The sequence below is a fragment of the Medicago truncatula genome, chromosome 6, assembly GCF_003473485.1.
Source record: "Medicago truncatula cultivar Jemalong A17 chromosome 6, MtrunA17r5.0-ANR, whole genome shotgun sequence".
NCBI lineage: Eukaryota > Viridiplantae > Streptophyta > Magnoliopsida > Fabales > Fabaceae > Medicago > Medicago truncatula.
In genome coordinates this window covers 28,907,281-28,931,055 of record NC_053047.1, presented here as the reverse complement: position 1 = coordinate 28,931,055, position 23,775 = coordinate 28,907,281, and the positions used below count along the sequence as shown (strand labels likewise).

The window sequence follows — 23,775 nt, the reverse complement described above, 5'->3', positions numbered from 1 at the left end:
TGTCGCCTTGAGGTTACGCACTCAAAGGAGCATGCGAACTCGCCTGCGTCGTGCCACACTGGAGCACACCTCCTTGCCGGGATCACGCTACATTTGTCCACTCCCGCTCCTAATCAAACACCGCATAATCTGGAGACGGTTATGCCACAAGCGCGCCTATATAAGGGTGAACTTGCTTCAACCTCAGGGTACACAACACTTTTAACAACTCTCCTAAGCCTTTTCTCTCTGTTCCAGACAAATCATTATATGCATCAACGACTTTTCCCAAGGCATCGAGTGAATACCATAGTTGTTTGAACCACCATGACCCCACCAAGTGCACAATTTATCGAAGTAGTAAAAAGAGAGTATCCTTCCAAGAGGGAGTTGTTCAATTCAATTAACTTTTATTGATGATTAGAAGAAAGTTCAGTTGAAAAGTTAGGATTTTTAACGGTTGAAAATAATAATAAAAAGGCGCATTGGGGTTATTGGTTCATCTTGTTGACAAATCCTTCACAAACCAAACCCTAAATCTAGAACTTTATATTAGACCCACTTTCTAAGGACAAGTTTCTCTTAAGCCTATCACATCTCCTTTCGGTCTCAGCGAGTGTGTTCCTCTAGCAACCACGCCTATTCTCATGGTTGATTGGTATTGGAATCCTTGAAGAACGAAACTTTATTTGTCTCAAGGTTTGCTAGACCATTCTTATGTTTCGCAATCCTTGCCTAATTTCACATGTTCCAATATCAAAATTTCATGTTTCGATCCATCGTGATGATGAATTAACAAGTACTAACCCAACGCTGTCACTTTATGAGTTTGATGCTTGTTAATTCATTATAAAAACGGTGAAATTAGATTAGAAAGTAGATTTACAGAAAATTAGGGTTCGAGGCTTTGTTTGATTAGGATTGTAAAATAGACAAATTAGATTAGAGTCTACTCACTCATGTTCATCGTAGACATAGAAGAGAAAAAGGAGAAGAACATAAAATAAAAAGGAGAAATTTTATTAAGAGAAAACAATTGTCACTATTGAATTCCAAGAACAAAAGATGAATGTTGTGATAGCTAGCTACTCTATTTATAGTTTACAATGACTTAAGCCCTAAGAAATATATCACTAGAATGTTCCACAAGAAACCATGGGCTTTTAGGTCAGAAATAAACTAATAGGTAGCTTGTCCATGAAGCAGAGAGCAGCAAAAGAGATCCTGGGAGCTGGCACGGCCATGTGGCTGGTGGCACGGGCCGTGCCAAGCTTCTGACTTGGTGGACGTCATATTTTTGTATTGAATCTTCGTATTTTCAGGCGAATCAGCTCCAAAACCCTTTCTTTTGCTAACTTGCAATTGAAGTAAAATAGTTCTAGAAAGAAAATAAAAACAAATAAAATCTAAATAAAATAGACTCAAATAATATATTTAAAACACTAATTATTGACTCATCATGAGGTGGGTAGAAGGAAATGCTTATAACATAAGACGAGATGGCCTCTAAAATCGACTTAATCATTACCTCGTGGCCTGCTTTGGATAGGCATTTGTTGCTCTAAGAATTGATTTTTTTGCCACACGTGAACTTAATATAAGAAAACATTTTGTTTTTTCCTTACCAATCATAGACGGAAGTCCCAAATACTTATACGTACTAAGCACAAATTGAACCCTTAGAAAAATATTGTATTTTTTATTATAAAATAGACAAATAATTTGAAGAAAAAAAAACATCTAATTTAGGCGGAGAAAGTAACTAACTGGTCTAGACTAAATCCACTTTTAAAATTTTAGATTATTTTTTTTGGGTGCGAAACACTTTCTAATTTAAGGCGTACCAAGCACCGGAAGAATGATAGATGAGAGCAAGTCAGTGGTTAAAGCAGGTCAAGCGAAAATGAACAATAATTAGCCAAAAACAACGACTGGAAAAAGCTTGTGGTGTGGAAAATAAAGGACTAAAGCCAAACAAAAAGTATATTTGATTGGGCCACTTTACATTATTATAGATTACATCAGAGACTAAAAACAATCGTTTTTAAAGTTGCAGGAATTCAATCAGAACAAAAAAACTTTTAGAAAATGGTCTATGTCGTATTATATTACTCGCTCCGTCCCTTAATAAATGACCTAGTTGACAATATACATTATTGACTTGACATACTTTGACCATACTTTTCTACTAATTTACAAAGATAAATAATATCATGTAAGATGTTGTTGGATTCGTCTCGATGAATATTTTTAAAATATTAAATTTTTATAATTTTTTTAGTAGAAAATTGAAGATATCAAAAATAAAACATATGCATTGGTACGTGTGTCAGAGTCAACTAGGTCACTTATTCAGGGACGGAGGGAGTACTTGTCATTGACTAATTTTTAAGATTTGACTTGGCCTTTAAAAGTCGTGAAATCTGAAAATCTACTTGAAAGTAAATTCTACAATCTGAAAATCTACTTTAATTATAAATGAATCTTGTGCAACAAAAAATGCAAGAAGAAAAATATTGAAATAGTTAAAATGACACATTTTATGGTGTCTCCCAAGGCATCAAAAAACTGAGGACCGGCCCTGGAAATAATTTATAGAGAAAATATAGATAGACATCCTTTTTCCATACCAGTATTGTACACACGCTATTGGGATGATATATTGGTAACATGTAACCAAGGATGTGTAGTTATTTTGGATCCACATTGCCACATGTTGCATTATGTGTGGGTCGAACCCCGGCCCCTACATATAATAATGCATTGTCTTACCAACTGAGCTATGCTCGCGGGACAAAAAAAACACCCCACTTATTCACTTATAAGGTGAATTCTAGCCACTAGGCTACTTGACGAAAGAAAAAAATAAGGGGTGTATGTCACTTATGTATGTATATGTATAAGCAGCCATACCTGAGTAATTATTATATACCTGGGTAATTAAACTTCATTTCTTTCTATTTGGTTAGACACTTTAAACTCTTCCATTTGTAAATATTTAGATTGATGCATTACATATATAACTTTTTTCTATATATGAACTATTTTGTAGATTTTCAACAACAAAAGTTGTTAACTTGGGTTGAACGCTTCAGTATCATAGGTGGAATTGTTCGAGGACTTCTTTATTTGCATGAACATTCTCGACTCAAAGTTATACATCGGGATCTCAAACCTAGCAATATTCTATTAGACGAAAATATGATTCCTAAAATTTCAGATTTTGGTTTGGCTCGAATTATTGAAATAAGTCAAGATGAGGGAAGTACAGATAGAATTGTTGGAACATTGTAAGTTTTGAATGTTGGCCCTCTGTTAACCTTTCCCACTTTTGTTTTTTGGTACAAGTGTTTTCCCTCTTCTTCTTAATTAAATTACATTTAATTTATTTTGCAGTATTTATATGTCTCCGGAATATGTAATGTTTGGACAATTTTCTGAAAATTCCGACATTTATAGTTTTGGAGTTATGCTTTTAGAGATTATTGCTGAAAAGAAGAATAAAAGTTCGTTTACTCCACATCATGTTGCTGATGGCCTCTTAAATCATGTGAGTGCAATGATCTATTAGTAGTATCCTTTAATTTTTCCTTTCATGTTCCTTTCGAGTCGGAACTTGGAACAATTTTTGGTCGGACGCTATAATTTCACACATTATTTCAGGTATGGAGACGGTGGATGGAGGAAACACCTTTAAGTATACTGGATCCAAATATTGAAGAAGATTATTCTACAAATGAAGTCATTAAGTGCATTCAGATTGGTCTATTATGTGTTCAAAATGACCCGGATGCTAGACCTTCGATCGTGACAGTTGCTTCTTATCTTAGCATTTATGCAGTTGAATTACCAACTCCACCAGAACCTGCGTTTTTCTTGCATGGTAGAGGGATTCAAACGTTCTTGCACAAGAATCTAGTTCTACTCAATCTGCCCATAGTTCTGCATTATTTTCAAACAATCAAATGTCGGCAAGTAAATTTTATGAAAAGGATTTAGAAAATGAATATTTGTTATATGTATCATGTACGGGCATTGTTGGATTTTTTTTTTTGGTTGATGGTGTAATTTGTGTCAAAGTTGATGTAATTTACCTTTCATGATGTATAAGTAAATGCTTTACAAGGGCATTGTTCCCAATAACTTCGTTTACCCTTTAATGATTGAATCTATCTACTAAACTATATAGGACAATCAATGTCCATTTTTTTTACTTTTTTGCCCTTATAAGGGTATTTTCGTCAATTGGTAATTGGAAGTCTTTCCCATATATATGGAGAAGATAGAAGAGAGAAGAGGGAATGGGAGAAAGAAGAGGGAACGAGAGAAGAGGGAACACAGAGCATGTGGGTTGTTTGTGTCTGTTCTTCTTCTTCTCCGATTGCTATCAATTACCCCAACTGATCAATTGCTATCAATTATTATCCTCAGGTAATTTTTCTTCTGAAAACAAACAACTGATCAATTGAGTTTGTTTCTGTTTCTATGTTTTCTTCTCCTATTGGGTTGTTGTATTGAATGTTAGAGGGTTGAATTTTCTTGATTTCATTTTTGATCAACTGAGGTTGCTTTCTCATTTGATGTCTCAACAATTGGTGATGTAGATGGGTGCTATTTCATAATTATTAAGAATGGATTGTTGTTTATGCTTGATTTCTCCTTCTGTTCCTTATATATCACAATTGTATTAGTTTGGTCTCTAAATTCTAATCGTGAGAGTTGAGTCCCTGTTTTGATCTCCTGGTAGTGTTATTTTTTCCAATCGGTTGAAATAAACTTCCAAATTCCTCTTTGATTCATGATTCTAATAAAAGTTTTGATACTTTAATTTTCAAGCTCCCTCTAATTGTTCCTTCAAAAAAAAAAAAAAGCTCCCTCTAATTGTGAATGCGTGTATGGACTTTTTAGACCAAGTAAGCAAGCACCATAGACCTATGTTTATAAACTCATTCATGTTGTCTATGTGATCAGATATGATTTGAATATATATATATAATGATAGTGAAAAACTTTTTATGCTGCTTGGTGCAGGCTAGAGAAGTTCTAACAGAGGTGCATTTCTTTCCCTTTAATCCAGTGGACAAGTGTAGCTCCTTAACATACATAGACACTGACGGTAATTGGCACCGAGTAAGCAAGGGAGCACCGGAGGAGGTAAACAAATAGACCTTTCACCGGTCATATTTGGCATCTATTGTTTCACATGACAATAAGTTTTTGAATTTCCTTTTAGATTATTGATTTGTGCAACGTTAGAGAAGATGTGAGAAGGAGAGCTATTTCCATTATTGATAAATTTGCTGAACACAGTCTCTCTTCCCTTGCTGTTGGTAAACAAATAAGCTTTTCTTACTTCTTATTAATGATGACTTTGGATTGAATGAATCAAAATAAATTTTTATGAGGAATTATGCATATTTTTTTTGGTATAAGTGATATAAAATAGTGATATAATATTATCTAAATATGCTTTTAGTTTCCCTCTAGAATTTGCTGGTATAAGTTAGAGAGCAGATTTTTGAGTTGTGACCATCATGTTCATTTACGAATCATATTTTTATCCAATAATTAGGAAAGGATAATTTATTTTATAATAAATAACCATCTATCTTATTCAATGGTTTATGCATTCAAAATTTTTATTAACGATTAAAACAAAATATATTTATAGGACCATCTCATGGCTCAGGATTGACTTGGCATATGAGAATTAAGATTTCTCTTGACACAACAAGGTGAACTTAAGAGAATTTCTCTTCAACATCTCAAACCTCTCTCGCACTTTTGTACTTTCATGCAATGTAGTTAAGGCTATTTCAATTACAACTTTAACCAAGTTTGCAAAGTTCAAAATTACATGTGACATACCAAAAACTATGTTCCTGTTGTTTGTTGCCATGCTTTAAAATTGTTTATTTTTTTTATTGCGGACAATGGTTTTTTTGGGATGTATGCCATTGTGATTTCACTCTTGATTTCAAAGATAAGAAGTGAACTTGATTTCATTCAAATGTTAAATTGTTGTAACAGTTTCTTTTGATAGATTGGTGTGTCTTTTTTATCAATGCTTCATTAGCTATCACTTGTGACAGATTTGTAACTTTTGCTTGCTCTCTTTGCAACTTGCTTTACAATATAGTGTGGATAGAACTTATAGTCTTCATCTGAGTTACCAATATCCAAAAATATTTTTACTTGCTATGTGTATTGCAAGTTTTGATATGAGGCTATTGAATTAATGGTAAAGCAACGTGATAGTTTGTTTTGGTTCCTATGGATTATTACTAAATTTCTTCTCATTGTAGCATAAATAATGCAAATTAATTTGTTTTTTCTTGCAGTCTCGGACTGTTGTGGCAGAGAATTTACCTGACGATCATTCCCATCAAAATCTTCAGAAAATATTTGCCATAGTCGAGAGGTGGATTTACTCTCTACACTTTCTGTTTAATTATATGAATTTCACATTCTTGCAGTTTCTTACATTTTGAAAATGTTTTATGTATTGATGGATGATCTTTGAACAGCGTCAAAACAATCAGAATATGCCATCCCCAAGAACCAAATTCTTCTCGGCCGAAAGGTGATTTCCTCATCAGTAACAAGGTAAAAAAAATATGTCATATACTATATTACTATGTTGTCTTGGCAGTCAAGGGTGATGCATCTCTTGAGTGATAAATGAAAGCACCCGTAGCACCTAGAGAATGTGTCCTGGTAGGTTTGCATAAAGACCTTGAACCCTGATATCTTCTCACTCTAACTTGCAATGAATAATTCCAATACCATTCGTATTAATTCATTTTTCTTTTTATTTTGTGAATTGGATCCCTGTCTTCTAATCTTTGTTCTCTCCAATCGAATACAAACTATAGGAATGCGTGGATGCAGCAGATGGAAAACCAACAGATGAAAATGTGGACTTTACCTGTCTATTGAAAATGCTGATGCTGATCTTAGAACTTTGCCTTTCAGCAATCTGAAACAAATTTCAGGAACAAAGAGTAGAAATCAGAATAAAGGTAAAATATTCATGGATGTATGCAATCTGTACAGTGTGCTTCTAACTAATTTGTGCTTCTAACTAATTGGTTGGAATTTCATATTGATTTTTAGAGATGCTGTGCATAAAATGCGTAAGGTCCGTGGTTCAAACCCCGGCCACCGCCAAAATCAAGATCTTGAATTCATGCATCATGAAAGAAAACTAAATAATATGGGTTCAGATCTGGTCCAAGGACACTGGCACTAGAGCAAGGGCTTTAGGCACCCCAAAATTTGTAGGCCTCTGAATCTTTTTTCGTTTTAAATATATTTTCATAAGTCGAATTTTCTAAACATTTTTGCATCAGAGATAGACTCTCACAAACTGATGAATCAATATTTTTTTTAATGATGATGAATCAATATTTGATTACTAAATATGGGCAATGAATATTTCCTTAAATAAAGTTACACATTTACTGTTCTTAATTTTTATATTTCTTTGTCAACAAAATTAAAAGGCTCGAATTTCAAATTCGCTTTAAGCCATCAAATTTCCCTTCATTTACACGAGATTCATAGAGAGTTAGACGATGAGATTTCGCAATTTTTTACTTGCAAAATTGCACTGAGTTGGGGAAAAGTGCATTTTTCAGGTTATTGATCACTTGGCTGCTCAATCCTATATATTATCAGGCAAATCCTCCAAGAAGGTGAGTTGCAAAAATCTCTAAACCTTTTCTAAATTGACTAATGACGCAAAGTCACATAAGAGATTAGGTGTGTCTTCGTGTCCAACACTTCACACGCGTTGGTGTTCGACACCAACACTACACCGACACCGACACCGACACATATATTTGTTAGCATTATCAACAACTCCTCTAACTTTTCTTATGTCAATGCTATATTCTGAACTAATAGACATCATTTGCTTATCAATCAAATTGGCCACAATTTCTGCATCAAATTCTGAAAATGCAGCTCTGCACATAAATTTAAAGTTAGTTACTTACCTAGAGCAACAAAAATAATTTATGTGCATATGCAATTAGGTATATGAATGAATTTTCTCATAATCAAACCTGAAATCTAGGTGTTGCTTTCTTAGTAGTGTTATCAAATATCAGCCGCAACGACACTATGGCGGGTTGTGGTGGCAGATTTTAAATTTTCTGTTATGGTAAATGGCGGCCGATATCCTGCCATTTCCGCTATAATTACGTCATACAGAACTGTAATTGCGCCATATAATGAGGTATGAATTAAAGTCTTTATGCTTGAAAAATATTGGTTATTGCATATTTGACATGAGTGCTATTCGGAAATAACTTTCCAACAAACATAAAAAAAAAATGAAAACTTAAGCAACTTGGTTTTATGTTTCTTTTGAAACTGATTTGTGATATTTCAGCACTAAAGACCCTTTCTCATTAGTAGCAATGTTGGGCATATTGAGTTCTTGATCTTGGATAAATAGGTAATTAACCAAGCCTTAAATGATTCTGATTAGTCGATGTTCAATTTTAGTCTTCATACTTAATCTAATATGCAAAGACGTATGAATAGGGAGATGAGATACAAGTGTCCATGAACTGGCATTTGCAAGACCGGCTGGTTGGTTCCAATTTGTTAGGGACAATCACCTACAAGAGGACGACAAGCTGCTATTCGATTTAGGTGTTCCTCCTACAGTGTTGTTTGTGGAGTTGGTCCGTAAAAATGATCTTGCTTGAAGAAAAGTTCTAAACTTTTGGAAATTGTACGCTGGCATGTATATTTTGTATAATATTTCGATGACAATGTTTTGAATGTGGTTTGGATTTAGTAATCCAACCCTTTTTTGGTAACCAACCTTAAATTGGTTATACACTACATGACAACATCTATATATCTGCTGGAGTACATTATGTACGCAATGACAATAATTGTTATGCTATCTTTAATGCCATGTCTTAGACCATGCATCACAAATATTCGGATTATGTGACCTTCGTTCACAAATATCTGTAATTTGAACATATCTCCTTTAGAGTTAATTTTTTAAAAAACATGTAATTCAACCCGTGCGAAGCACGGGTTTGTAACTAGTTTGTTTAGAAAGATGAATAGAAGAAATGCAAAGTATTTATTGGAAACTTTCAATGAAATTTAGTTTTTTAGTGTTCTTCTTCCACAGCTTGTGCTCAACTAGGAGATTGGTATCTAAGAAAAAACAACATAGAATGTGGTTTTGGTGATTGGAACAATGCTTGTGAGACACGTTCTACCGAAAGAAAATCTCGTTGAGACACGTTTTAGTTTAGTTGGGATTGTGATTCACTCCAGTACAAGAAATGACGGAGTCACACAGTCAAACAAAGCATAGCTATCTGATCAGATCAATGGTGAAACTGACTTATGATGGTGAAACACGCTCAAGCCCAGTACATTTATACGTAGTAGTTAAATTTAATAACCTGCAACTATAATTCTTGATTATATTGCCATTTATTTATCAATTCTATGTCTAATTTTTCCAACAATTTATGCATCAATAGGAAACTGAAGGTCATAACCTATAAGGAAGAGCAAGTGGTATACTGCTCATATTTATAAAAGATGTGTTAACAATACCAATGCAAAACAGAGGGAGAATAGAAACAAGAAAAACGGCTAGGGTTTCATAAAATAACAATAGCATTGCATTACTAAAGGTTATAAGAGAATATATAATAAAACATAATGTACTCTAACTTACTAATATAAAGGCCCAATAATCTAAGCCCAATATTTTATTATTTAACATCTACCCTCAAACTCACAATGAGTCAACGAGAAGCATCGTGAGTTTGTCAAACAAAATACGAAAAAATACTAAGTAATATAAAATTCTAACACCACCCCTCAAGCTAAAGCTTACTAAGGTTTAAGCTTGTTACAAATTAACCCGAACCAATGAAGAGCAGCAACCAAAGTGAGCTACCTTCGTAGAGAGAGCAGCAAGAACCACTACCACCAACCAGTCAAATAGAGAACCATCCAAACAAAAGAACCGGTAGAGATAACTAGCCATACACAAGAACCAATAGAGAGAAGTGCAATGCTATCAATCAGAAAAATCCATAAGGGGAGAAGTGCAATCAATCAGAAGAATCAAAAGAACCAGTAGAGATAATGCCCTATTTTTATTTGTTTATTTATTTTATTGAGCATAGAGTCTTTTAGAATAATTTATTTAAGGGTTAATAGGCCTTTACCCTCCTGCAATATAGGTCACTTTTGGTTTTCCCCCCTGTGAAATTTTTTTGTTAGATTCCGTCCTTGTAAAATTTTTTTATTTTGGAAAACCCCCTAGGTCAGCTGACTGTGCATTTTCGCTGATGTGGCACGCTGACCGTATAATTTTATTATTTTTCATTTTTTTAGTGTGTACATGTGGCATTTGTGATTTTTTTTTTTAAAATAATTAAAAAAATTAATAAAATGCTGAAAAAATAAAAAAATACTAGAAAAATTCTGAAAAAAATTTAAAATAAAAAAACGAAAAATTTATAAAAATGAAAACAAAAATTATAAAATTCCGAATAAAAAAAATATGTATAGAAATTTTTGAAAAAATTATAAATAAAAAAAAATCTTCATTAAGTTCCTGAAAAATTCTAAAAAATATCAAGTTCCTGAAAAAAATTGAATTTTTTTTTTTTTTAAATTTCGAAATAAATTTTCGTATAAAAAATACTCATAAGATTTTTAGAATTTCTAAATAAATTTTCTTATTATAAAAATAACACTTTTTATAAATATTTCTTATAAAAAATAATAAGATTTTTAGAATTTCTAAATATATTTTCTTATTATAAAAATAACACTGTTCATAAAAATTTCGAAATTTTTTTCAGGAACTTGATCTTTTTTAGAATTTTTCAGGAACTTAATTAAGATTTTTTTTTTTTTTTTTTATAATTTTTTCATTCTATGAGATTTTTTTTTATTTTTCTAGTATTTTATCAGATTTTCTTCATTATTTTTATTTTTATAAATTTTTCTAGAACTTTTTTTTTTATTTTAAATTTTTTTCCAGAATTTTTGTATTTTTTCAGCTTTTTTTTTGTTTTTTTATTTTTATTTTTAATTATTTAAAAAAAAAAATTCATAAATGCCACGTGTAGACAATAAAAAAAATTAAAAATATACAGTCAACCTGCCACATCATCAGAAAATGGCGACTCAGTGTGCCACATCAGCGAAAATGCACAGTCAGCTGGCCTAGGGGGTTTTCCAAAACAAAAAAATTTTACAAGGACGGAATTCTAACAAAAACAATTTCACAGGGGGGAACACCAAAAGTGACCTATATTGCAGGGGGGTAAAGGCCTATTAACCCTTTATTTAATTATTGTGATATGTTTTTTTTTGTGTTATGTGGGCCATTTATTAGTAGCTTTTATTTTATTATTTAGTGGAGGAATATAATTAAAATAGAATTATGAGGCTTTGGGGGCAGATTTGGAAATAAGGGAAAATAAGTAGGTTAAGGATTTATATAAAGGGGAGAGTTGGAATTAGAAAATAAGGAATACGTGTAAACTGTGTTTTCGGGAGAAAATGGAGAAACCAAGAGAAGAGAAGAGTCAGAGAAGAGAAAGCTTGTAGAACCTTGTAATCAATCAATCTAAGGTAACGGTGGGATTAACTTTATCTAATAATGGGTTGTATAATTCTGAAAAAGGGTTTAACCTTGTAGTTGTTGCTAGGTTTGATGATTAGAGAAATTAGGGTTAGAATTAAAATTGATTTGGTGAAAGAGTAGGTAATATGATGAATTAGAGTAATAATTATTGGTGTTTAGGTGGCAGAATAATCATAAGTATATGGTTCTGAAAAAGGGTTTAATTTTGTAGTTGTTGATAGTTTTGATGCTGTAGAAGTTAGGGTTTTTAAATTGCAATTTGATTGTTGAAAGCGTAGGTAATCCAATGAACTAATATAAAAATCGATGTTCAGGTTGTAGAATAACAATCGGTGATGTTTCCTATCAAATTTAGGAGTCTTGTGTTTGAGTAACTAGTGAATTAAGAGTGATTCTTAAGAGAAAAACGCATTGTTAAGCTAATTTTTGAACTGCTGTGAAGCTCAAAATCGGCCTTTGAGTTTCCAAAATCGGCCACCGATTTCTGAGCTGATTTTCCAGTTTTGGTTCGACGAAAATTGGCCCCCGATTTGTCAAAATCGGCCGCCGATTTTCTGTCAGGCAAATTTGGAAAATATTCACAATTTTCATCCCTTCTGTTTGAATGTTGCCTCTACGTGGGTAATGTGCAGATAACCAGGATTAGTTGCTGATGTGAGTTGACTCTCTCACACGTCGTCTTACGGTCGTTCTGATACGTAACGGGATGGGGATATTTGTATAGTGTTCCAATTGTTACGTATTATTATGATTTATGTTGATGAACCATTTGAAATGGAATTTTTAAGAAGTTGTTTATGTTGAGGTCATAGTGTCATTTTGTTGAATAATGAAATGTTTTTCCGGTGTGATGTAATTTGAATTATTGATAAAAGATGTTTAAATAAATTGTAAGTTTACTCTATTTATCTTTTAAAGAACTGTGACATCCTGTTTAAGTTGAATACTCTGATTATCATGTATTATTTTGCATGTTGGGAAAACAGGGTGTTACAGCAAGAACCACTGGCTATTTATCTTTTAAAGAACAGTGACATCCTGTTTAAATTGAATACTCTGATTATCATGTATTACTTTGCATGTTGGGAAAACCGGGTGTTACAGCAAGAACCACTGCAACCAACCAGTCAAATAGAGACCCATCCAAACAAAAGAACCAACACAAATACCTAGCCATACATAAGAACCAACAGAGAGAAGTGCAATCAATCAGAAGAATCAAAAGGAGAAAAAGTGCAATGCAATCAATCAAAAGAATAATTCATTACAAACCAAAACTTGTTCACTAGTGCATTATCAAATCAATTATCTCAACTTGCGAATGATACAGGGGACAGTGATGAAATGTATCTGACTAATTCATTAAAAATGAATGATACACAAACCTTGTCTAAATGATGTGATTACTACAGCAATTCCATGGTCAAATTTGGGTAGTGTTGGGGGAAGAATTATATATCCTAGCTGCAATCTGAGGTTTGAATTGTTCCAATTTTACATGGACGGCGACGAAGCTATACCGCCCGGAAGTCCTCCATTATCAGGAAATGCAGGTAAGTTTTTGCTCAAGTAGGGTTCGATCCAATGTATTGCTGATTTTTTATTACTATACATTGAAATGTTAATTATTTCGCGTAGAAAAACAGAAAATTGTCTTCATTGTTGTCCCTACAATTATTTCGGTGATGCTATTTTCTATTGGCTACTATTGGCTTAAGAAAAGGGGAAGAAAGAGTCGTAGGACTATTTTTCGAGAAAATTGTAAGTACTGTCTTATTTATGTATGAAGAAAGGTTCTTCTGATCTTGGAATTTCTAATAAGATTTAAGATGTTTAATAACTTTTAAAAACAAAATCAAATGAATTTTATCCAGTTGGTGAAGAAAGTGCCACTTTAGAACCACTACAATTCGATTGGGTGGTAATTGAAGCAGCAACCAACAACTTTTCTACCGACAATTACATTGGCAAAGGCGGGTTTGGAGAGGTTTACAAGGTGAGAACATCAGAGAAGGTTTAGTTATCTTATGCAAAAGTGTACTATCTGAAAATGAATTTCAAAAATAGGAAACATTTTTGACAAATTTCAATACGTTGTTTTGGTATTTTCAAAAAAAGCAATGATAGGTTGACACTCTTAATGTGCACACCTTTTTGTACCACTCTGCAAAATCTAAGTTAACTAAATATATGGTCTATGTGACCACTATTATTCTTGAATTTATTTGGTTAACTAAGTGTAAAAGTAGTGATCACCCAACATAAAATATGTGGTCACACAGACCATGTAAAGAGATGTACACATTAAGGGTGTCAACCTAACTTTATTCTTTCGGAAATGTGTTTTCTCTAGTTAGTTATCATTTTCACTCTATCTCAATTGAAGAGGAAAATTCATAATCAAATATATTTGACAGAAGACCGTTCCTTATGTTTTTAGGGTATCCTTCTAGATGGACGAGAAGTCGCTATAAAAAGGCTTTCAAAAAGTTCTAATCAAGGTGTAGAAGAGTTCAAGAATGAAGTTTTGTTGATAGCCAAGCTTCAACATAGAAATCTAGTTGCTTTTATTGGTTTTTTCCTTGAAGAAGAAGAAAAATACTTATTTATGAATATGTGCCAAACAAAAGTCTTGATTTCTTTCTATTTGGTTAGATACTTTAAACTCTTCCATTTGTCAATATGTAGATTGATGCATTACATATATATCTTTTTTCTATATATCAACTATTTTGTAGATTCTCAACAACAAAAGTTGTTAACTTGGGTTGAACGCTTCAATATCATAGGAGGAATTGTTCGTGGACTTCTTTATTTGCATGAACATTCTCGACTCAAAGTTATACATCGGGATGTCAAACCTAGCAATATTCTATTAGACGAAAATATGATTCCTAAAATTTCAGATTTTGGTTTGGCTCGAATTGTTGAAATAAGTCAAGATGAGGGAAGTACAGATAGAATTGTTGGAACATTGTAAGTTTTGAATGTTGGCCCTCTGTTAACCTTTACAACTTTTGTTTTTTGGTACAAGTGTTTTCCCTCTTCTTCTTAATTAAATTACATTTAATTTATTATGTAGTGGTTATATGTCTCCGGAATATGTAATGTTTGGACAATTTTCTGAAAAATCCGACATATATAGTTTTGGAGTTATGCTTGTAGAGATTATTGCTGGAAAGAAGAATAAAAGTTCGTTTACTCCACATCATGTTGCTGATGGCCTCTTGAATCATGTGAGTGCAATGATCTAGCAGTAGTATCCTTTCATTTTTCCTTTCAAGTTCCTTTCGAGTCAGAACTTGGAACAATTTTTGGTCGGACTTTATAATTTCACACATTATTTCAGGTATGGAGACGGTGGATGGAGGAAACACCTTTAAGTATACTGGATCCAAATATTAAAGAATATCATTCTACAAATGAAGTCATTAAGTGCATTTAGATTGGTCGATTATGTGTTCGAAATGACCCGGATGTAGACCTTCGATTGTGACAGTTCCTTCTTATCTTAGCAGTTATGCAGTTGAATTACCAACTCCGCAAGAACCTGCGTTTTTTATTGCATGGTAGAACATATTCAAAAGTTCTACTCAATCTGCCAATAGTTCTGCATTATTCTCAAACAATCAAATGTCGGCAAGTACTTTTATTCCTCGATAGTTTATTAAATTTTATTTTAGTTGTACAATTGTTGTCAACAAACTATGTTTTCTAGTATCAATTAGTAAAACTTTGAAAAGGATTTAGGAAATGAATATTTGTAATTTGTATCATGTACTGGCTTTGTTGGATTTTTTTTTGTTTATGATGAATGGATTAATTTGTGTCAAAGTTGATGTAAATTTTGGTCAATGATGAATAGAAGAAATCCAAAGGATTCATTGGAAACTTTCAATGAAATTCAGTTTTTGAGTGTTCTTCAAGCTTGTGCTCAACTAGGAGATTGGTATCTAAGAAAAAACAACATAGAATGTGTTTTGGTAATTGAAACAACGACGGAGTCAAACAAAGCATAGCTATCAGATCAATCAATGGTATAGATTTATCATGGCTGGAAAGAATCACAATTCTGTGTTGTGCTTTTAAAGTGGAAAGAATTAGAGAACATAGTTCTGCGCCCATGATCTGGAAAGTTTAAGATTTTTTTTCGTTTTTAAATTTTTTTACAGAACTTTTTTTTATTTTTATTTAAAAAAAAATCACAAGGTATTCCATTGAAGCAAAGTTTCAAGATATCTTACATTGATGCAAACACCTATAAGGTGACCATCCATGTTTTGAAGTTTTGAGCAATTATTTGCTCTATTCATTCACTTTATTTATTTATATTAGATGTCTTTTTTGCCCCCACACTAACTTATATTACTTTTTTTTTGTTTAAACTTTTAAGGTTCAATTTATCACTAGAGTTAGAATGTGCTCCTTAAAATACCTACCTACACACTTGCTTAAAGACTGCAACTTTGTGCTTTTCTCAAAGAGAATTTTCACAATAAAATATAATGTGGGTATAGCAAGAACACTCAAAACACAAGACATCACTTTCATGTACAAGAAACAACCATTTCGAAAGATTCTTAACAAAAAACTTTATGTCATAATTCACAATAAAAACAAGCTGCTTTACATGACTTTCGCAATAAAACAAAACAAAAAAATTAAAATTCAAGGGATTTTGGAAACACTACGACACTTAACTAAACAAGAGACTTTATTGGCTCCCCCCACATATGATTGCCTCTTTGAACATCACCACGTAGCCCTGAAATTTCAGCACCTTGTCTTTGTTTATCAGTTCTCATCCTTTGGATTTCATCTTGCATCCATGTCCACCGGTCATTGTCATTCTCCACCGGCTTCATGGTCATGGTGCACCGGATCATCATTCAAGTTTTCACCTTCCTCATCCTCATCACCACTATCATCACCATGATCTTCTTGTACATGTTTGTTAGTACCAGCATAAAGCAAATTTTCCACCTTTTCTCTTTGAATCCATTGACCTAGTTTGAATTGGGTTGGTTTGGGTGAAGGTTTGGGTTTTAAGTAAGAAATTTGAGTGTTGTAGTGAGGATTGATGAAGAAATTGGGGTTTTGGGGTTAGGGTTAGGGGTACACGAATTTTGTGATTTGTGGAATTTTGGGTGGTGATGAGTCATTTATATGTTATTTTAATATGCTTTTTAGTTTAGATTTTATATAATTTTATATTAGTATTATTTCCTTTTTAGGATAGTTTACTTTAAAATGCAATTTATTATATTTCAGGGAAGAATATTGGATGGAGAGAGTCTTGGAGCAAAAGAAAGGAATTTGGAGCAGATTGGACACAAAAACATGAAGATTGGGAAACAAAATATATCTCCCACAAGTCAGAAGCTTGGCACGGCCCGTGCTAGCCTTGGCACGGCCGTGCCACCCTCCAGATGCCTTTTGCTGCTTTTGCTTTGACTCCAAGCTATTCTATTTTGGCGCACAATCTACCGAGGAATATTCTAGGAATATACTTGCTTAGATTTTAAGTCAATTGTGTACTATAAATAGAGTAGCTAGCCATCACTAATATTCATCTTTACTTGGAATACAATAAGTGACATTTGCTTTTCTAAATAAAGTTCTTTCCCTTTATTTCTTTGTCTTTTACTTTCATGCTTTCTCTCTTCTCCCCCATGTCTACGATGAACATGAGTGAGTAGACTTCTTCTTGTCTTGGGATTCTTGGATAAGTCTAAATGACATAATCCTAATCAAACCAAGCCCTAAGCCTTAATCTTATGTAACCCTAATTTCTTATCTGAATTCACCGTCTTAACATGGATTAACCATTATCAAACTGTGGAAACGAAAGTGGAGGGTTTGATAATTGTTCGTCCATTATTCCAAATATCAATTCATAAAACGAAAGTGGAGCTTTGATATTCGAACAAGTGAATTCAGACAAGGATTGCAAAGTCAGCGAAATAGGCTTTGCAATCTTTGAGACATATAGTTTCGATCTTCAAGGGAACTAATAACAATCAAGTCAGCGAAATAGGCTTGGTTGTTAGAGGAACCAAAATCCAATAGTAATCAAGTCAGCGAAATAGGCTTGGTTGCTAGAGGAACCTAAGAGAAACTGTCTTGAGAAATTAGGTCTAACATAACATTATAAGCTTATGGTTTCGGTTTGGGAAGGACTTGTTATTTAGATGAAATCAACGATCCCAAGGCTCTTTTATTATATTGTTTTTAACCGTTTAAAAACCCCCAACTTACAACCTCTTCTCTCTTCTAATCATCTCTAAAGGTTAACTAAATTAAACTACTCCCTGTCAGAACGATACTCTTTATTACTACTTCGGTAAGACCGTGCACTTGCGGTTTTATCTCATCAGGTGGATGATTGTTGTTTTTGATGGGTGGATTGTGTTTTGGGATGAAGTCTAGAGTTGTTTTGGTTTATAAATTTTGTGATTTGGTGAAGTTTGAAGAGAGTTATGGAGGTTTGAAGGTTTAGGTTAAGGAGGTTTAGAGTGAAGTTGAAGGATGAAAGAGGTTGTGTTTTCTCAATGAGGGAAGAAGAAGGAAAAAAAAATTGGTTATAGGGGGGTTGTGCTGGCACGGCCGTGCCTAAATCTCTGGAATTTTTGTGTTTGGTAAGGCTATGGGACAGGGACGGCTGTGCATCCATAGGCACGGGCTGTGCCACTGCGTCTGGCCAACAACTTAAAAAAAAAATTCGCTTTTTTGCATCATATTTGGACAAAATATAAACAAACAAAATAAAACCAGTAAAACTCGTGGGTTCCCTCCCACGAAGCGCTCTATTATCGTCACTAGCTTGACGGTTAGAAGATTTCTCTACCCTATACTCAACCTTTCACAATGGACAAAGGCATAAAACTGGTACTAGCCTCTAAATCACACGTGGCTTTCTCAATGGTTTCACTCTCAATCACACAAGGGATGAAAAAACTCCCGGGACCTCTAAGGTTAGGCTTAGCAAGCCTTTGTGGGAAAGGAATTTGAGTTTATAAGGTGGTGAAACAATTAGCTTATCACTCTCTCCTATGGCTTTCTCACTTTGTGGTTTTTCACTTTCTATCTCACCCTCAATTGTCTTAGTTTTCACAACGAGGTCCTCTGACTGCTTACCATCCCTAAGTGTAATAGCATTTATAAGGCCTTTGCGGTTGGCTTCAGTTTGGCCCGGAAAGATTTCTGGGGTTTGAGAGGAGGTAGCCATTTGTTGGGCTATTTGAGAGATTTGAGTCTCTAACATTTTGTTGTGAGTATAAATGGAGTCAACTTTTGATGTAAGCTTGACAAGAGAGTCATTCAAAAGTCCAGTTTGATTCTTAAGCTCTTGGAGCTGCTTCGGTTGATTTATAACATAATTTTCCATTAAAAGTTCCAAGCTGGATTTTTGAGGGACTCCTTGGTTGTTTGCATAACCTGGTGGTGTTGTTTGTCCAAAGGGATTTTGAGGAGTTTTATAAAAGTTTTGATTTGGCCTCATCCCTTGGTTATATTGATCATAGTTTAATTTCTCAGTACTTTCAATAGCACTACCTAATTGGCTTTCACCGCCAATATGGCCAAATATACCACAGATTTCACATGGTGGTGAAACAGGAGCAGGTGTGACAGCACTTACACTTAACTTATAATTTTTTTTGAAAAAGTGTGTCCACCTTAGCATTCAAATGATCAAGGGAAGAAGCTTCATACATACCTGCCTCGTTTTTAGAGGGTGAAGGAGCAACAACAGTGATATGGCTCTCTCACTCGTCCACTGATAGTTGTTTTGGGCCATGTCCTCGATCAAACCATATGTTGTTGTGTATTTTTTATTCATCAAAGCTCCACCTACAGCTGCATCAACATTCATTTTTGTGGTATACAAAAGACCATTATAAAAGGTGTGGATAATAAGTCACTTCTCTAAACCATGATGGGGGCAGAGCCTAAGCATTTCCTTGAAATGCTCCCACGCTGTAAAGATATTCCCTATCTTTTTTAGTGAATTGTGTGATTTGATCCCTCAATTGAGCAGTTTTAGAAGGGGGAAAGAAACGGGCAAGGAATGCTTGCTTCATTTGGTTCCATGAAGTGATAAAACCAACCTGTAATGAATGAAACCATGCACTAGATCTATCCCTTAAAGAAAAAGGAAAGAGGTGCAGCCTTATGCACTAGCTCTATCCCTTAAAGAAAATGGAAAGTGGTGCCAAAAACTTGATGTAGTAAATCCACAACTGCACAGTTTACCGATGTAGTAATCAAAAGATATCGTTCCAATAGGGAGTTATGAATTCAATTAACTTTCAACAATGATTAGAAGAGAGTTCAAGTTGAAAAGTTGGATTTTGTTTAAAAGAAAATAATTAACAATAATAATAAAAGAGCCATGGGATTATTGGTTCGTCATGGTGACAAATCCTTCACAAACTAAACCCTAAACCTAGAACCTGATGTTGGACCTACTTTCTAAAGAAAAGTTTCTCTTTGGCCTATCACATCTCCTTTCGGTCTAAGTGAGTGTATTTCGTTAGCAACCACGCCTATTCTCATGGTTGATTGCTATTGAAACCCTTGAAGCACGAAACTTTATTGTCTCAAGGTTTGCTAGATTATTCTCATGTTTCACTATCCCTGTCTAATTTCACTTGTTCCAATATTAAAACTTCATCTTTCGATTCTTCGCTTGATATTTGTGATTATGAATTAAAAACTATTAAACTTTGCCTTTCGGTCAATCGTTTAATACTTGTTTTTTATTATAAAAACGATGAAAAAGATTAGAAAATATATTTACATAAAATCAGGGTTCGAGACTTGGTTTGATAGGGATTAGGTCATTAAACTCATCCAACAATCCTAAGAAAAAGAAGTCTACTCACTCATGTTCATTGTAGACATAGAGAAGAAGAAGAAGAAGAACATAAAATAAACTAAAGATGAACTTTTATTCAAAAGAAACAATTGTCACTATAAATTTCCAAGAACAAGAGATAATTGAATATGTTTGCTAGCTACTCTATTTATAGTTTACAACTACTAAAACCCCAAGAAATACATTAATAGAATATTCCACAAGAAACCACAGGCTTTAGGACAGAAGTAAACTAAATAGGCAGCTTTGTCGAGGAAGCAAAAGCAGTAAAAGGTTGTTTGGAGTGGTGGCACGATCGTGTGGCTGGAGGCACGGGCCGTGCCAAGCTCTCTGGTGGCTTATTGGCTTTGAATTGTTGGAGGCACAGGCTGTGTCTGTATTTTTGCATAGAATCTTCATATTTTTGGCCCAAATCAGCTCGAAATCACCTTTCTTTTGCTCCAAGACGCAATCTTTCGAATATTTGTTCCTGAAATTAAATATCTTGCAATTGAAGTAAAATAGTTCTAAAGGAAATAAAATCATATAAAATCTAAATAAAAAGGGAATCAAATAATATATAAAAAATACTAATTTATGACTCATCAATTACCAACAACGGACAATCTAATCAAAAGACATGTTTTACATCTGAATGCTCAGTTATGCGTGGGTGGATGCGGTATGATAGAAGATGCAAAACACTTATATTCCTCTCTTGTGATTTTTTTGGAAAACTTTGGTATGGTATTTTCCACTGGCTTGGTTACAACATAGTGTTTCATGAAAATGCGTCAGACCATTTATATATCAATTTGGCAACTATAGCGGTTTTTCTAACAACAAAAACTCCGCTCTTAATCTTATTTGGCTATCTTGTGTGTGGGTGATTTGGCTTGAAAGGAATGCTCAAATCTTTCACCAAAAAGAAGCTTCGTTTAATCAATTGCTTTGATAAAGTTAAGCTTCAATCTTACTCGTGGCTGAAAGCAAATCGTCCTAGTTTTGTTTTCTCCTACCATTCATGGTGGTTGAATCATATACCTTGCTTGGGAATACTTTTGTAACACGGTAGCTTTCTTTTTTGATCCTGTTTTGATTCTCTGTTTTCTTATTTCTTGTAATTGTCTCTTTCAGCTAAGGTTTTGGCACTCCTTGTGCTGAAATCTCAAGGCTTTTAGTAATATAATCAATTTTAACTTCTTAAAAAAAAAACTTATTCCAACATAAGTAACGTTTTGGATCAATTCAAAACCTTTAAAATATAAGAGAGTAACTTAAAACTTTTAAAACATTAGGGACATTGAAATTGAAAACCTAAAGTTTTTAGTCAAGAGAACAGCTAAATTAAAGGGGAGGAAGTTACCGGTCTAGACACATGAACGAAACTGAATCCACTTTTATAATTTTAGAGATCATTTTTGTTTACGTTTGCACCGACGGAAAGAAAGATAGCCAAAAACTATGACTGGAAAAAGCTTTGTGGTGTGGAAAATAAAGAACTAAAGGCCAACCAAAAAGTCTATTTGATTGGGTCACTTCACATTATTAAAGTTGTAGCAATTCAATCAGAACAAAAAAATTGCAAAGAGATTATAATCCATATTTAAACAATTCTTCTTATTTATTTATTTTTTAGGAAAGATAATATTCTTCTTCTTGTATATAATTTTTTATTTATTTTATTTTATTTTATTAATAGTTAACTTAATATTTTATCGGCTAAATTATACTTGCTTTTCCTTTAAATTAGATTTAGGTTTCAATTCCATCCCTTAAATTTGTTTGCTCTATTTTTTCTATGTGAAATATCATTTTAAGACACTTTGTTCTCTTAATCTTTTGTTACTTTTTTTATATCTTAAATCACATCTATTATACGTTTTTTCTCATACTTTAGCAATTTATAGAACTAAAGCGTCATAGTTTGTAACTGAAATAGATAAATAATTATTTTGGTCTTTGAATATGTAAGACGTTATCAATATAATCATTAAATATATCAAAATTGCTTAAATATTCACTTATTTCTATTTTATTAAGCATTTTTATCCTTGATTCAACTTTTAGATAATTTGATTCCACTTTTAGATAACCATTTTACTACTCAAGTACATTTTAGTTGTTTGTAAATTTAGTCCATTAGGTCACCAAATAAAAGACACCAGAGATGTGTTCTCAATTTTGATATAGTTTTGATGAAAACATTCGGAGGGTTGTAGGCGACGGGCGGGATACCTTATTCTAGTATGACATCTGGGTAGGGGACATTTCATTGCGGTTAAAATTCCCTTGATTGTTTGATTTGGCGGTCGATATGGAGTATAAGGTTGTGGATATGGGGCGGTTGGGGTGGGACAGAGAGGGAAGGGCGTAGGTGTGGAGGCGCCGACTGTTTACATGAGAGGAGGAGAGTGTGAGGGACTGCTCTGCCCTTTTATGTAACATTATTTTGCAGGATAATGTCCATGACTCTTGGAGGTGGATGTTAGACCCTATTCATGGGTATTGAGTAAAGGTAGCCTATCACTATATTACTACCACAAGTGTTATTTCAGACAGATCTCAGGTTAATGATGTTTCGTTTAAGCATATTCCTTCTAAGGTGTCTTTATTGGTGTGGCGTCTCCTTCGCAATCAGCTTTCTACTAAAGACAATATGGTGCAGCGGGGTATTCTTCTTCCAATGGGCGGTGCATGTGCGGCTGGTTGTGATGACATCGAATTAGCTACACACTTTTTTTTTGCATTGCAATAGTTTTAGTCAATTGTTGTCTAATGTGCGGAACTGGTTAGGAATTTCTTTTGTGCCATCTGGTGAGCTTCAACATCATTTTAATCAGTTCACTAAGATGGCATTTTATTCTTAACTATAATTTGGTTTGCAACTGTTTAGGTGATTTGGAAGGAAAGGAATGGTCATGTTTTCAAAACACGGTATCCAACCCTTTTATGCTCGTTGAGAAAGTCAATTGTTTTTGGGTGGTGCTCTTAAGGGTACCTTGGCACTGTAATTATGTAAACTTTCTGCTGGTTTTTTCTTTGCACATCTTGTGCAAAGGGAAATACCTTTGAGTAATATATATATATATATATATATATATATATATATATGAGGGCATTTCAAATAAGAGGACTTTTAAAATGAGAGGATGAGAGGAATTAATTTTGATCGTTGGATCTAAATCGACGCTTCAAATTTAACTACTCTTTAAAAAGGGTTCATGTACCGTACTCTCCACCTTTTCTTTTTCCACTCTGTTCTCTCTCTCACGAGTAGTTC

At 33.6% G+C, this 23,775-nt stretch overlaps 3 protein-coding genes and 1 non-coding gene across 30 annotated transcripts; all 4 read left to right on the top strand.

Annotated features, from left to right (window-relative positions):
• Positions 1–3,024: 3,024 nt before the first annotated feature.
• On the top strand, positions 3,025–3,978 carry LOC25496498 (putative cysteine-rich receptor-like protein kinase 31; the record flags this gene model as incomplete). The annotated part of the gene is made up of 3 exons (XM_024786465.2): positions 3,025–3,269; positions 3,376–3,529; positions 3,643–3,978. Coding segments are annotated over 3 exons (735 nt in total), but the record flags the coding sequence as incomplete, so codon positions are not given.
• Positions 3,979–4,162: 184 nt separating this feature from the next.
• LOC112422888 (la-related protein 6C) lies at positions 4,163–9,016 on the top strand. 27 transcript variants are annotated; one of them, XR_005646699.1, is made up of 11 exons: positions 4,163–4,410; positions 5,011–5,133; positions 5,213–5,309; positions 5,651–5,714; positions 6,072–6,220; positions 6,321–6,400; positions 6,507–7,001; positions 7,096–7,676; positions 7,888–8,221; positions 8,378–8,443; positions 8,533–9,016. XR_005646699.1 is itself a non-coding variant. In XM_039835193.1 (7 exons), the coding sequence occupies exons 1-5, from the start codon at positions 4,281–4,283 to the stop codon at positions 6,960–6,962; spliced, it is 474 nt and encodes a 157-aa protein (XP_039691127.1). In that variant the 5' UTR covers positions 4,168–4,280; the 3' UTR covers positions 6,963–7,001; positions 8,378–8,443; positions 8,533–9,016. The 27 variants fall into 27 exon arrangements, 3 of the variants coding, with proteins under 3 accessions (XP_039691127.1, XP_039691129.1, XP_039691128.1); XR_005646692.1 differs by lacking the exon at positions 6,072–6,220 and having other exon boundaries at positions 4,169–4,410; positions 7,888–7,966; positions 8,075–8,221; XR_005646689.1 differs by lacking the exon at positions 6,072–6,220 and having other exon boundaries at positions 4,169–4,410; positions 7,888–7,966; positions 8,060–8,221.
• Positions 9,017–14,236: 5,220 nt separating this feature from the next.
• LOC25496496 (putative cysteine-rich receptor-like protein kinase 31) lies at positions 14,237–15,107 on the top strand. The gene is made up of 4 exons (XM_039835197.1): positions 14,237–14,285; positions 14,374–14,611; positions 14,718–14,871; positions 14,985–15,107. Exons 2-4 carry the CDS (start codon positions 14,523–14,525, stop codon positions 15,078–15,080), a joined length of 339 nt encoding a protein of 112 aa, XP_039691131.1. The 5' UTR covers positions 14,237–14,285; positions 14,374–14,522; the 3' UTR covers positions 15,081–15,107.
• A 4,456-nt stretch (positions 15,108–19,563) lies between these two features.
• On the top strand, positions 19,564–19,668 carry LOC112416120 (small nucleolar RNA R71). The gene has a single exon (XR_003006435.1). It is a non-coding gene; the product is annotated as a small nucleolar RNA R71 (small nucleolar RNA).
• Positions 19,669–23,775: the final 4,107 nt, after the last annotated feature.

What these genes read in the sequence shown, in the direction of transcription:
- LOC112422888 (XM_039835193.1), top strand. Translation starts at nt 4,281, where the DNA reads ATGGGAGAAAGAAGAGGGAACGAGAGAAGAGGGAACACAGAGCATGTG. An exon ending in CTATCAATTATTATCCTCAG is followed by an intron (nt 4,411 to 5,056) that starts GTAATTTTTCTT and finishes CCTTTAATCCAG; the next exon opens with TGGACAAGTGTAGCTCCTTA. An exon ending in ATATTTGCCATAGTCGAGAG is followed by an intron (nt 6,401 to 6,506) that starts GTGGATTTACTC and finishes ATCTTTGAACAG; the next exon opens with CGTCAAAACAATCAGAATAT.
- LOC25496496 (XM_039835197.1), top strand. Translation starts at nt 14,523, where the DNA reads ATGATTCCTAAAATTTCAGATTTTGGTTTGGCTCGAATTGTTGAAATA. An exon ending in GATAGAATTGTTGGAACATT is followed by an intron (nt 14,612 to 14,717) that starts GTAAGTTTTGAA and finishes TTTATTATGTAG; the next exon opens with TGGTTATATGTCTCCGGAAT. An exon ending in CTGATGGCCTCTTGAATCAT is followed by an intron (nt 14,872 to 14,984) that starts GTGAGTGCAATG and finishes ACATTATTTCAG; the next exon opens with GTATGGAGACGGTGGATGGA.